Raw genomic sequence first — 13,767 nt, 5'->3', positions numbered from 1 at the left:
CAAAAAAAAAAAAAAAAAAAAGAAAAAGAAAGAAACGGGGTGACATCTGTTACACAGCCACTGACAGTCAAAACACTTTGCAATCTACGTAAGCAAACTACTACGCTAGAGAGTAATGAATGCTGCGGGTGAGCTCAAGACACCAGGTAGATGTAGAAGCTCCACACACTGCACTTAGAGGCACCCACAAGACAGAGTGAGGAAAAGAAAGCAGAGACCAAGGACTTAGCTCCAAGGACAAGAGGGGAACTGCCTGTCAATGCCAAAGATCCAAGACGGTGCCGCCGCCTGCCTGCTCTGCAAGCTCAAGGACCCAAGTCTGATTCCCCCGTACCAAACCCCCCCACAAACAAAGTAAAACAAAACAAGAAAACCAAAAACCCTAAGAAAAAAAATCCACGATGATAAAGGCAGATAGATTTAGCATTAGGAACATTTTAAAGGTCTCAATATATCTGATAAGAAAACAGATATAAATGCAAATGTATTTTTAAAAAGCAAGATTAGATAAGGAAATACAAAGTTACAAATGCCTTTTTTTTTTTGGAGACAGGATCTCACTATGTAGTTGAGTCTGACCTGGAACTCACTATGTTGCCCAGCAGGCTGGACTCGAACTCACAGCGATCCTCTTGCCTTAGCCTCCCGAGTGCTAGGACTACAGGCATGCACCACCACGCCCGACATACAAATGCTTTTTTACGAAGTTCAAAAGAACGCTTTATGAAGAAGTGATTACTTCATACTATAGTTTTGATTTATTCAAATACTTGAGACATTTAAAATAAGAGAATAGTTTTTTAAAAGTAATTTTACCATTTTAAAAATTAAAATATTAGAAATCTTATATGATAATTTACAATGTTATCTTCTAATTTCTGTCATGTAGAAAGCACATTATTGGGTATCGAAAATGGCCTCAGTAAGTACATAATGATGTAAAGGTTCATTGATCAAATAAGTAAACACAACAGAGAAAATCACAAAGTTCTCTAAATATAGCACATAATCATATTTCAATCATGAATCTAGTTCAACTTCTGTTTTAAGGACATTACCTATTACACGATTATTCTTACCAGGACCATTTTCCATATCAACAAAGAGGAAAAACTTTCTCTTCAAATGGATTCCCCCTTCTCACTACCACTAATGTCTTTGACCTTGACTATTGGTCTGAATTTCTCCCTCTATGCTAGCCTAACACACTGTCCAACCAGGGGCGCCAGCTTGAATTACTGTTATCTGGGTCAGTCTCTAAATAGTGATTTCTTCTCTACCTTGGAATGGGACTGGCCACCAGGGATGTGTTCCAGAAAAGTCTGGTAAAAAGAAGCTTTTTCTGTGTGTGTGTGTGTGTGTGTGTGTGTGTGTGTGTGTTCCCTTTCCCTCCCCCTCACATTCCCCTCCCCCGCTTCCTCTTCTTTTCCTTCCTCTCTCTATTGTATTGTGTTGAGGACTAAACCTTTGCACTAGCTAGATTTTTTTTTTTTTTTGGTACCGGGGATTGAACTTGGGTCCTTGTGCTTGTGAGGCAGGCCACCGAACCACAACCACTGAGCTAAATTCCCGGTCCCAGCTAGATTTTTTTACTCCTTTATTTTTGATTTTGAGACAGAGTCTTACCAAGTCACTAAATTGCTCAGGTTGACCTCAAATTTATGATCCTCTTGTCCCAGGCCCAGAGTTCCGGGATTATACTGTAGGTGCATAACATCACACCCAACTGCTTGTATTCCTTAAAGCGAGAAGAATGTTAAGTCTCAAAGTATCCTGTCAGAGACACAATACCTACAGGTTTTCTGTGTCTCCACTATAATAACTACAAAGACAAAGGTTACTCAACTAATTCTCAGGCTTGTCATCCTCTTGGATCTGGAAAGGTACAAATCAGAAGCTACCAGGAGAGATAATGACAAATAAATACTTTTGAGGATATCTAGAACAAATAACCTTTTGCCTTGTAAGAAAGGTTGTATAAATCAAGTAAGATTTATTTATTCAGATAAGACTGCTCTGATAGCAGAATACTGTAAATAATTCAGATAAGACAGCTCTGGTATCAGAATAATGTGCTACATAAAAAAAAGAATAACATGCTAGAGGACAGAAATTATTCACAGATTAATACTAACTATATATGGCAGAAAAACATCCAAAGGAAATATAAACACTTTAAAATATTTTAGTTGCTATGAAATTATTGTTATTATATTAATAATAATACACTACACTTGGGTCTTAATAAACCTTCCTTCAGGGTTTTAAAATACTCAGTGCGAGCCCTGCCTGCACCCAGTGCCGACCAGTACCTTGGCTCCCTGGGGCTGGACCGGGACCACCAGCAGCACCGCGGAGTGTGGAGTGGACCCAGGAGAGAAATGACAGCGTCAACCCTCCAGAAAGCACTGACTTGGTGACAAGAGCCAAGAACTAACAGCAGGTGCTGCGGCTGTTCCAGCGTGCTGCGGAGTACGTCCTGCACACCATTGAATGAGGCTCACAGCCACAAGGCCAAGGAGCACATTCGTGCCAAGTGTGTGCAGTACCTAGACCGGGCAGAGAAGCTGAAGGATTATTTAAAAATCAAAGAGAAACATGGCAAGAGGTCAGTGAAAGAGAATCAGAGTGAGGTCAACGGCAGTGACCGGAAAAGGATAATCCAGAGAAGCAGCTGCAGGAGCATGTGAAGGGCGCTGATGTGATGGAGAAGCCCAACGTACGGTGGGATGCGTGGCCGGGCTGGAGCCCACCGAGACTCTCAAAGAAGCCGTCATTCTGCCAATTAAGTTCCCACACTTGTTCACAGGCAAGTGCGCCCCTTGGCGAGGGAGACTGCTCTTCGGACCCCCTGGCACAGGGAAATCCTGTCTGGCCAAAGCTGTGGCAACAGAGGCCAACAACTCCACCTTCTTCTCCGTGTCCTCTTCTGATCTGATATCTAAGTGGCTGGGGGAGAGTAAGAAGCCCGTGAAGAACCTCTCTGAGCTGGCCAGGCAGCACAAGCCCTCCATCATCTTCATCTGTGGGTCTCGAAATGAAAATGACAGCGAGGCTGCCCGGAGTATCAAAACAGAATTCCTGGTCCAGATGCAGGGGATAGGGAACAACAACGAAGGGACTCTGGTTCCTGGGGCCACAAACATCCCCTGGGTGTTGGATTCAGCCAGGAGAAGGAGATTTGAAAAGCGTATTTATATACCATAGCCTGAGGAAGCTGCCCACGCCCAGATGTTCCGGTTGCATTTGGGGAGCGCTCCCCACAACCTCACAGATGCCTACATCCATGAGCTTGCCGAAGACAGAAGGCTACTCGGGTGCAGCATGACTGTGCAGGACTCCCTCATGCAGCCCATCAGAAAAGTCCAGTCAGCAACGCACTTTAAGAAGGTCTGTGGCCCTTCCTGACCACCCCTAGGCATTATGATCGATGACCTCCTGACTCCATGCTTGCCAGGGGACCCAGGGGCCGTGGAGATGACTTGGATGATGTCCCTTGTGACAAATTCTTAGAGCCTGTGGTTTACATGTCCGACATGCTCTGGTCTTTGGCCACCACCCGGTCCATGGTGAATGCAGACAACCTCCTGAAAGTGAAGAAATTCACAGAGGACTTTGGACAGGAGTGTTAAAAGCTTCTTCAGGTGGGTGAAGTAGCAGGAACACTATTAAGGCTGAACCTTCCTGGGAGTGAAGTTATGGGCTTGGGCCACCAGCACATGACTCAACATCGTCGATGATAAACCTACTAATATGGGCAGAGGAACGACCTCCTTTAAATGCAAGTCACTCTCTACCTGGGGAGTCTGTTCTGAACTTCTGCCTGCATTGGCTTTCACTGCAGAAGTGGATTTCTGAAACTGTCCATTAGTTCAAGATGTTGCTTTGTGTGGCTTTTGTTGCTGATGTGCACTGTACCTACTTTGGTGGAGAGACTTTCCTTACTGGAAATGCAAGGATTTGTTGTTGATCAATATCACAAAGGTGATACTAAGGGGAACCCCTGAAGACTAAGGAAGCAGCAGAATGTGGGACGCCACAGGACTTGTGAACCACGGCCAAGTGAAAGGAGGCGCAACCGACTCTTTCATACAGACCCAGTGTTTTCAGCTTTCTACAAACTTCCCTGAGGGATGAGTCTAACTCCTCTCCAGTTTGACTAGCTGGAACCTGTTCTGCATGGCGGCATGGACCTCTCAGAAAAGCCAGAGAGAAGGGGTCTTCCCTGGGCTGCCGTTTAAAATCCTTCTCTAAGCAACTTAATGGACTTCCTACTACTTGTGCATTGGAGCGGGGGATTTAGCTCAGGGGCACAGTGCGAGTACCAAGTGCGAGGTCCTGAGTTCAATCCCTGGTGTCAAAAAGAAAAAAGAAAAAAACCCACTTGTGTACTATGATTCAGGGGATTTTGCTTCCCCATACCAGCTTCAAAAGCTGGAGCTGAAGGTCAGCAATAGTGTGTACTTAGCATACATGAGGCCCCAAGTTCCATCCCTAGCACCAAAAACAAAAAAAAGTGCTTCTCAAACCTCCATTTAAATAAGGGGTAAGACTTCTGATGTTCCTTGACAGTCCCTTAAAGCCAAACACTGTTCAGTGTGACGCTAATTTGTCTTTCAAAATAAGTGGTGACCAGCAAGCACCAGTTCTTTCTGTCCTGTGACAGGAAGGGGGCTCATCATTCCCTATCACTTATCACCCCACCCCTGCGCCATGTCCTCTGCCCACTATCCGCTGCCAGAGAGTTTGATCTTTCCCAGTTTTGGAACTGTATCTGAGCCTGTTCAAACATATGGGTACTTATTTACATCAATGCTGTCATTAAATAAGTCTTTCAACTGGGGAAAAATAAATAAAATACTCAGTGTGATAGCATGGGATATCTGAATCAATGTGGAATTTAAAAACCTAAACAGTAAACCAATAAAAGTAGTGTATACACGATTTGAGTTTGGAATATCAAAACTCAAAAAAATAATTTAGCAGTAAGATTAGTCAAATGGAAGACAGAAAAAGAAAGAAGTAGTGAAGGAAGTCCCAGAACAATTACTTTTGATAACTGACAGTAAAACTCAAATTTAAAATCAAGTTACTTACAAAGGTTAAATCATTATGCTTGTTTTCTTCTCATATATTTTGATATTGTAAAAATTATATTTTTGGCTTTGAAAAATGATTACTTGACTAATTCATTTAATTAAAATCAATATACTTGAATTTCAGCCAGAGGGTAAAAATTCTTTCTGGGAAAACCAAACATTTAAAAAATATATATTCAGTAAAAAATAACCAAAGAGGGCCGAGGATTTAGCTCAGTGGTTCCACCGCCTGCCTTGTAAGTGCAAGAACTTGAGTTCGATCCCTGGTACCGGTAAACAAAACCACAACAACAACAACAAAACAAATAAAAAAGTCATGAGAAAGATGAATCAGAATTAAACATGTCAATAAGATGTATAAAAATGAAGAAATAGTAGTAAGCTGTACCAATAAATTTAATGAGATAAATAAATAAATAAATAAATACGTAAAAAGTAATAAGGGCTCAGAACCTGGCTGAGTGTTCAGTCTCCAGTGCCATAAAAAAAGTAGAAAATATTATTTAAACTAATTCCAAGGTCAAAAAGGAAGTAAAAATTGCTTTAAAAAAAAACAAAACCCAAAAACTTATACCAGCACTAAATGCACCCAAGTACTTAGAATAAACCTAACAAAACAGGTACAAGATTTACATGCTGAGAAACCGAATTTATATTGATAAGAAACTGATGAAACAGAGACATACCATGTTCATGGATCAGAGAATTCAATGCTATTAAGGTGTCTATTCTTCTTAAAATTTATCTATAGATGTGAAGACCAATCAAAATTCTAGGAGGCATTTAATGCAGAAATTGACAAATTAATTCTAAATTTTAAAGGATCTAGAATAGCTAAAACCATTTTGTTGTTGTTGTTTTTTTGGTACCAGAGATCAAACTTAGGATCTTGCACTTGTGAGGCAGGCAGTGGAACCACTGAATTAAATCGATTGCTGGTACCCCCCCAATAAAAACCCCAAAACACCAAACTAAAAATAAACAATTATAATAGGCACTTCACCAAAGAGGAGCCATGAATGACAAACAAGTCTGTGAGAAGCTCAAGATCATTAGTCACCAGGGAAATGTAAAACAATGATGAGATACTGCTATGCATCTCTTAGGAAGGCTTGCAAAAGCCATACAAAACAAAGTACAGGCAGAGATACAGAACTATAATTCTTACATATTATTGGCATGTGTGTAAGATGGTACAGCCACTTTAGAAAACAGTGTGGCGGTGTCATGATCTGGCTGTTTGTCCCCTCACGCTCAGGCCAAAATTTAATTGCTACTCTCATAGTATTAAATAAATGCTGGGTGTGGTGGCACTTTGGGAAGCTGAGGTAGGAGGTTCAAAAATTCAAACCCAGCTTGGGCAGCTTAGTAACTTAGCAAGACCCTGTGTCAAAATAAACAATAAAAAGAGTCAGGGAAGTAGCTCAGTGCAAAAGTCCAGTTCCTAGTTCTCTAGTTCGGAACCTTTAAGATGTGATTAGACCTCGAGGGCTCTGCCTCACAAAAGAACATGCTTGGCCCCCTTCTGCCTCTTTCTCTTGTCTTTTGTCCTTACGCCATGCAATGATGCATGAAGAAGGTCCTCACCAGAATCCAGACCCTTGATCTTGAACTTCTTAGCATCTAAAACCATGAAAAACAAATTTCTTTTATGGTCAATGAATTGGTCAGAAACGATATTCTATTATACCAGCAATGAAAGGGACTGAGACAGGCAGTTTCCTTCAAAACTAAACACACACTTATCACACAACCTAGCAATTCCACGGCTCAGTGTTTACCTAAAAAGACACATATGATAACAGCCTACTCATCATAGCAAAAACTTGAAACTGAAATATCTATTGACTTACAAATGAATAAACAAATTACTGCAAGTCCATACATAGAAATACTACTTAACAATAAAAAGAAATGAACTGTTGCTACGCACAGCATAAGTGGATATCAGAACATTAGGTTAAGTGAAAGAAGGCATTTTCAAAAGGCTACCTTCTTTATAATCCCATTTATATGATTTCATTTATATTCTGGAAAACCACAAATTATAGAAGCATGTATCAGACTGATAGTTGACAGGGGATGGGAGAAGCAGTGACTACAAAATGAATAATAAAACCAGGATAGGGATAGCTCAGTGCAAAAGTCCAGGCTTCAAACCTCAGTTCTGAAAAAAAAAGTTCTATATCTCAATTTATCCAAGCAGCAACAGAACTGTATGATTTGTAAAAACTCATACATCTAGAAAGCTTTCTGAAAACAAATTATGCCACAATAAAACTGACTTAAAAATGCACCCACAAACCAATGGCAGTGAGACACTGTAATACATAATTTATGAAACACGGCCACTCTGCATTAACAGGAAAATTAATGGCTTTATAATGCTTTTATTATTAAAGAATAAAATTAAACGTATCAACATTTCAGAAGGGAAGAGAAAGCCAAGTTTCTGGCACTCTAATCAAGAAAAAAGGGAGGCCAGGGCTCATAGCTCAGTGGTAGAGCGTTTGCCTCACACGGTCCTGAGACTCAAAGGACTCAGAGCTAAACGACCTGCATCTCCTAGAATTAATCTTGTTTCCAGTCAGGCTGACCTCACACCCAGGAAGGCCTTTTTACTGTTCTCTGCTGCTACTGCTCTTCCCTAAAGGTCCATAGGCTGACATTTTCTGCTTGAGGTACTTGCTCAAATGTTGACTTCTTAGCGAGGGTTTCCCTAACCACTGTACTTTTAAATAGCAATTTCCGTCTTCCATACTCACTAATCCCCCTTCTCTTATTTTTATTCACAGCTTTTATTATCATTTGACCTCTCTGCCCAGCAGAAGCAAATGCTCATCTTTTCTAGAGGAGTATATTTTCATTCTCTGCAAAAAATTCCCACACACATTTTTCCAAGAAAAACGAGCAGTGCAAAGTAAAAAAGGAACCAAATACACAAGAAAAAACAGCACCATAATAAAGAAATAGAAACAGTAGAAAGACATCTGCAAAAACTTTAGATAAGCTGAAGAGATTGTTAGTAACTAAAGGTATATAAGAAATTATCCAGAACACAGCTCAAAGATACAAAAAATAAGACAATAAGGAATGTAGAAGATAAATGGAGAGTGCTAACATAAATTTTAAATGGAGATTAGAAGAGAAAATGAGAGACACTGGCAGTATCTGAAGGATTTATGATTGACAATTTCCCAGAAGTGTTTAAAGACACCAGTCTTCTGATCCATGAAGCCAAATGAACTAATCTAAAGAGTTTAAAGGGCTTACATTCATGACCAGCCATTTCACTGGAACTAAAGAGCACCAAATCACAGAAAAATTTAAAAGCAGGAAAAACAAAAACACCCACCAAAGCTTTCAAAGGAGTATAGCTACTTCTCAGCAGTGTTAATGGAAACCAGAAGACAACAGAATGCTATCTTTAATGCCCTAGGAATTCTATCCCCAGGGAAGGTACCTTTCAAGACTGAAGACATTACAGACAGGCATTGGGAGAGTTCCCACCACAGCCTCACTGAAGGACCCTCCAGAAGCAGAAGGAAAGCATCACAGAGGAGAAGTATGTAGTGAGAACAGAAGAGCGAAGACAGTGGAAGGTTCCACTGCACACTGCAGTCATAAAACAGTGACAAAACTGTATGATAACAAATGACACAATTAAATCCCATGAGGTCAATACATACAAGTTTAGAGGGATCTGCTATGGTTTAGAAACAGTTTGAATGTGTTCCCCTTGGTTTCATGTATGGAAATTTAATCAACATTGTGAGGTATCAAGAGGGTGGAAGCTTAATCCAACTAAAGTGTTTAGAGGCTGAGCCTTTGGGAATGATTAGGATTAGCTGAGGCTACTGGGTGGTGCCTCTAAGAGGGATCCTGGTGGCTTTAGGAGAGGAGGGAGCAGAAGAGACACACATTTTTGTGCACTCCCTGACTCCTACCACATGACACCCTGTGGTGTCTGTGAGGCAGCCACTGCAGACCTCTGACCTCAAGCCTCCAGAACCCTGGAGCCGAAATATACCACACTTCTTTTGTTAGGACTTACCCAGTCTGTGTTATGCACTATGAAGCAACAGAAAATGGACTAATATAGATATAAATGGAGTTAAAACGTGTCCTAAGGTCTTTGTAGCAAAATTATTTATAGACCTCACAATAACTGGTGGGGAAAACTTTTATAAACAGCAAAAACCTCCAAGACCTGTCATGTAAAGGTACAAGATCCCAATAATGAATGTAACTATACTGTATATCTGAAACGTACCAATAAACACAATGAGAAAAAAAAAAAACAGCAAAAACCTATAAAGTGTTACAATATAGAATGGCTTCTGCTGTCTCTAACAGCAGTTTGTTTGGTTTAGTTCAGAACTAACAGACATTGAAGGCATTAATTACTGAATGAGACATCTGGTCTTACCCTGAGATATCAGGGCACATCACAACCTTGAGCTCAGAAGAGACTGGAACCACATGATCATAAAAGTGTCAAGATGAAAAGGACCAGTGCTAACATTTGCGCCCCTGACCCTGAACAGCCCCCTTCCCATGGGCTATGATAGATAACTTGGCAAAGGTAAACTCCTCTAATTACATGTGGGTTGAAATTTAACTGTCTTGTGAGCATGATTCCTACATCAGCAGTGTGAACTATGCCCCCTTCCCATGGGCTATGATAGATAACTTGGCAAAGGTAAACTCCTCTAATTACATGTGGGTTGAAATTTAACTGTCTTGTGAGCATGATTCCTACATCAGCAGTGTACACTATGAGAATGAAATGTAACCACCCAAATGAAGTCAAGGCTATAAAACCCTATAAAAGGAGGAGTTGTAACCCAGTGCACTGTCGATCCAGGGGTTGATTTTATGTGTGCTCGACCTTTGTAGACAAATAAAACTTTTTGTTATTTTACTTCCATTCTGTCGCCTCTCGGTGTCACTTACCGATTCCTTCCATAACATAACTATGCATGGGATAACATTTCCAGGATAACAACTAAAATATAAAAAGACTATAAACTCCCAAATTATTCAAAGTAAGAATACTTATAAACATAATTAGTTTATATTATAAACTATTTGTAAACTGGCAAAAATTAAAAATTCTGATAACTCTATAATCAAAAACTGGTAACTCTATATGTTGGCAGGGATGTAGATCAAAAAGCTCTTAATACACAGCAGGTTCATTTACTTTGAAAAGCAGCTTGACATGGTAAGATAATAAAAACAGTCCAGAAAGCAGCCCTCTCAAAAGAGGGGTAAAGAATGGAAGAGATACACAAAGCACAAAATATGACAGCAGATTTTAACTCGTATCTGTAATATATCAATCAAAGCCTCCACTAGAAAATAACAAAGTTAGGTAGGAAGAATTAATTCAATAAAATGCTATTATAAGAAATAGCAAGCCGGGCGTGGTAGCACACACCTGTAATCCCAGTATTCGGGAGGCTGAGGCAGGAGGATCACTGTGAGTTCAAAACAAGCCTGGGCTACATAAGTGAGTTCCAGGTCAGTCTCAAAAACCAAAACAACAACAACAACAACAACAACAACAAACCCCACAAAAACAAAAACAACCCCCAAACCAAAACCAAAACAAAACAAAAAAATAGCAGAAATATAAAAATACATGAAGTCAAAGTAAAACTATGACAATCTGCCATGTAAATATGTCTTAGTTACTTTTTCTCATTGCTAAGATAAAACACTGACCCCAAAGTCAGAGGAGGAAATGTTTATTTGGCTCACAGTTTGTAGAGGTTTCAGTTCATAGCTGCTGGCTCAAGGCAGGGTGACATGGCAGAGGGGCATCACAGAGGTCAAAGTTTGTGGCAGGCAGAAGGCAGCAAGCAGTGAGCAAGTGGAAAATAATGACACTCTTTCTGTCCCTTATATTTTATCCAGGGACTTAAAAGCAGGTAGCACTCAAACCCAGAATGAGGTACCCTTAATCCTACCTAGAACTATGCCAAACCAATCAGTGGGCTAATTTAATAATCACACACCCTTGATCCCAACATCACAGATTCTACATCTAGCTACTTCTGAAAAGCTCCACCTAAGATGGCATGAGGCTTTGGGGGGAAATCTACACACAGTCATAACAAAATATATCCAGGAGAATGCTAAAATAACTACATTAAAATAGTTGAAGGCAAGAGATATATTAGAGAGACCTAGATAAGTAGAGAGATACAATATATCCATGCATTGGAAGGCTTATTATCATCTTAACAGCAATTTCAGACAAACTAATCTTTACATTCCATGCAATTCCAAATTGTCATTTTTTTAAAAAATAGTCTTGGGGAGGACTACCAAAGTACGTTCATCTAAAAATATATAAAGAGGATCTCCAAATCATCAGAAAAATAGGCAAGAGACTTATATAGCCATGTCACAAAAAAAGGAATCCAAATAGCCAATAAACCTAGTAAATAGAGGCTCATTTTTAAGTAATAAAGAAGTTATAAACTTTTTTAACTGGCAAAAATTAAAATTCTGATAATTCTGTAATTAAACACTGGTAATTCTATATGTTAACAAGGATGTAAATCAATGGGCTCTAATACACAGCAGGAATGCAAACTGGTTCATTCACTCTGAAAAGGACATTATCTGGTCAAGCTGAAAGAAAATACACACACTGTAGGAGTCACAAATGTCGTTCCCAGGCTACCCTCTGAAGAAATTCCTGCACATATACACCAGGAGAGAAATAAAAGAATGCTCGCCACCACTGTCTTGCAACAGTGCCAGGTTGGAAATAACCATCAGGAACAAAAAAACGGGCACATTCATATAATGGGATTCGATAAAGCTGTCAAGGGGAAGAAAATTCAACTACATGGCTGAGTCTCTGTATTTTTCTGTACATACAATCTGTCTCAAAAGAAAAAAATGAGAAGGACTAACAGTACTCCTCATTGATCTTTCTAAATAACTAAGTTGGGTTTTGTGCAGATCCCTATAAATAACTAAAGTAATCTGGCACACTCTCAGAAAGACAGCAGCAGAAAAATCACTAGATAAGGGGTCGGAGGACAGAATTTCTTTTATTAATGTTTTGTTAAGTTATCTTAAGCTTTCTTTAACATATTAAATCCCTCTGAACCCTAACTGCTTATCACTAAAATGCAAATATTAACCTTATCGCCTATATTTAACTATCAAATCATAATATAGTAAAGCACATTTAGAATATGTCAAAACAAAAATGAGACACAGCTGCTCAATTTTCATAACCCCAAATTCAAAGTCTTCCTTCCTTCCTTCCTTTCCTTCTTTCCCTTCTCTTCTTTCCTTTCTCTGTTTTTCTTTTTGAGACAGGGTCGTGCTATGTAGTTCAGGCTGGCTTCAAACTTAGCAAATAGCCCAGGTTGCCCTCAAACTCCAAGTGAGCCTCCTGCCTCAGCCTCAGTGGTATTATAGGCATGAACCACCACAATGATTTTAACAGTTACAGTCTTGATGCTACCAAGAGACAAAAATTAAATCCATAAAAATAAAGGTCAACTTCTAACAATCTTTCACTTTAAATAGGATTTAGAAAATAGAACACTTCCCAGCCTTTTGCCTAAGATCAATTGTAGAAAATAGTGTTCATCTGTTAACAGTAATGGGTAAACAAATAGGGTTCTATTCTGAGAAAAATTAAGTATAAAACAGGAATATAAGCTGTGAAAGATGTGTCCTCAACAGCCTGAAGCGAGATCTGCTTTTGTGTTTATGAAAGAAAACTCAAGAATGTCTTTTAATGTCTGTTACTCCAACACTCAGGAGGCTGAGGCAGGAGGATGGTTAGTAGGAGGCCAACCTGGGCTATGGAGTAAGACCCCATCTCAATCCATGAAAAGGATAAATACACTTTGCCATGTTACTCCCCCAGCCTCTGCTCTACACCAAATCAGTTAGCATCTAAGCTGTTCTCCCTAAAATGGACTAAAGGAGACTGGACTAACTTACTTGAGCTTTGAATTAGCATCAGTGCAGCTACAGGAAAATAAACAAACTGAGAAAAGACCATTCACCAAAACAAACTTAAACACTGAAAGACAAGTTCATGTATTTTGCCACTGATAAAATAACTTCTCCCACAATATTAACAATGCTTTTAGACATATTTCGTATTTGGCCATTGAGAAGATGACAAAGAGATAAAAATGTGATACCAAACAACTTATTATGATTTATTATTCATGTTATATTATTTTTCTATATGAAATATTCATGGTCAAAGTCCCACATACCTGAATATTCTCCCTACTCCAAGTGTGCGGTGTTTTACTGGCAAGTAATTTCAGATCCTGAATAGCAAGTCTCTTTACTGCTTTCCTGGGATCATTCTTCAAATACTGCAACAGCAGCTGAATCTATAAAGAATTTAAGTTACTCCATAAACAACACTAACTGAAATTATCATTTAGGAAGCAGCGCTGCCAGTGAACTTTCAGATTTGTGACAGGATTCCCTTCAAATAAGAGCCCCGTCACTTACTAGCTATGTCCCTATGTTTGAACCTCTTTCTCCCTGTGTATAAAACAGCTCTTAACAACTGGCCCTAGCAGAATCTCGACCTTTTCTTTACTGACAGTTTCACATCCTCCCACAGATTCCTTCAGGGATCCAAGAAAATAAACAAGGAAAAGGA

General features: G+C 39.5%; 1 protein-coding gene and 1 pseudogene across 3 annotated transcripts in view; one reads left to right on the top strand and one right to left on the bottom strand.

Annotated features, from left to right (window-relative positions):
- Positions 1-13,767, bottom strand: part of Ints7 (integrator complex subunit 7) — a 73,190-nt gene that overhangs the window by 34,972 nt on the left and 24,451 nt on the right. For all 3 annotated transcript variants that reach the window (XM_010642566.3, XM_010642568.3, XM_010642567.2), the window contains exon 7: positions 13,367-13,489. In XM_010642566.3, the coding sequence (XP_010640868.1) occupies positions 13,367-13,489 (123 nt within the window). The remainder of the gene's footprint in view (positions 1-13,366; positions 13,490-13,767) is intronic.
- LOC104875213 lies at positions 2,382-3,632 on the top strand (annotated as a pseudogene).

The sequence above is a fragment of the Fukomys damarensis genome, unplaced genomic scaffold, assembly GCF_012274545.1.
Source record: "Fukomys damarensis isolate Sample0158 unplaced genomic scaffold, DMR_v1.0_HiC HiC_scaffold_11, whole genome shotgun sequence".
NCBI lineage: Eukaryota > Metazoa > Chordata > Mammalia > Rodentia > Bathyergidae > Fukomys > Fukomys damarensis.
This window is presented reverse-complemented; position numbering and strand designations above follow the sequence as displayed.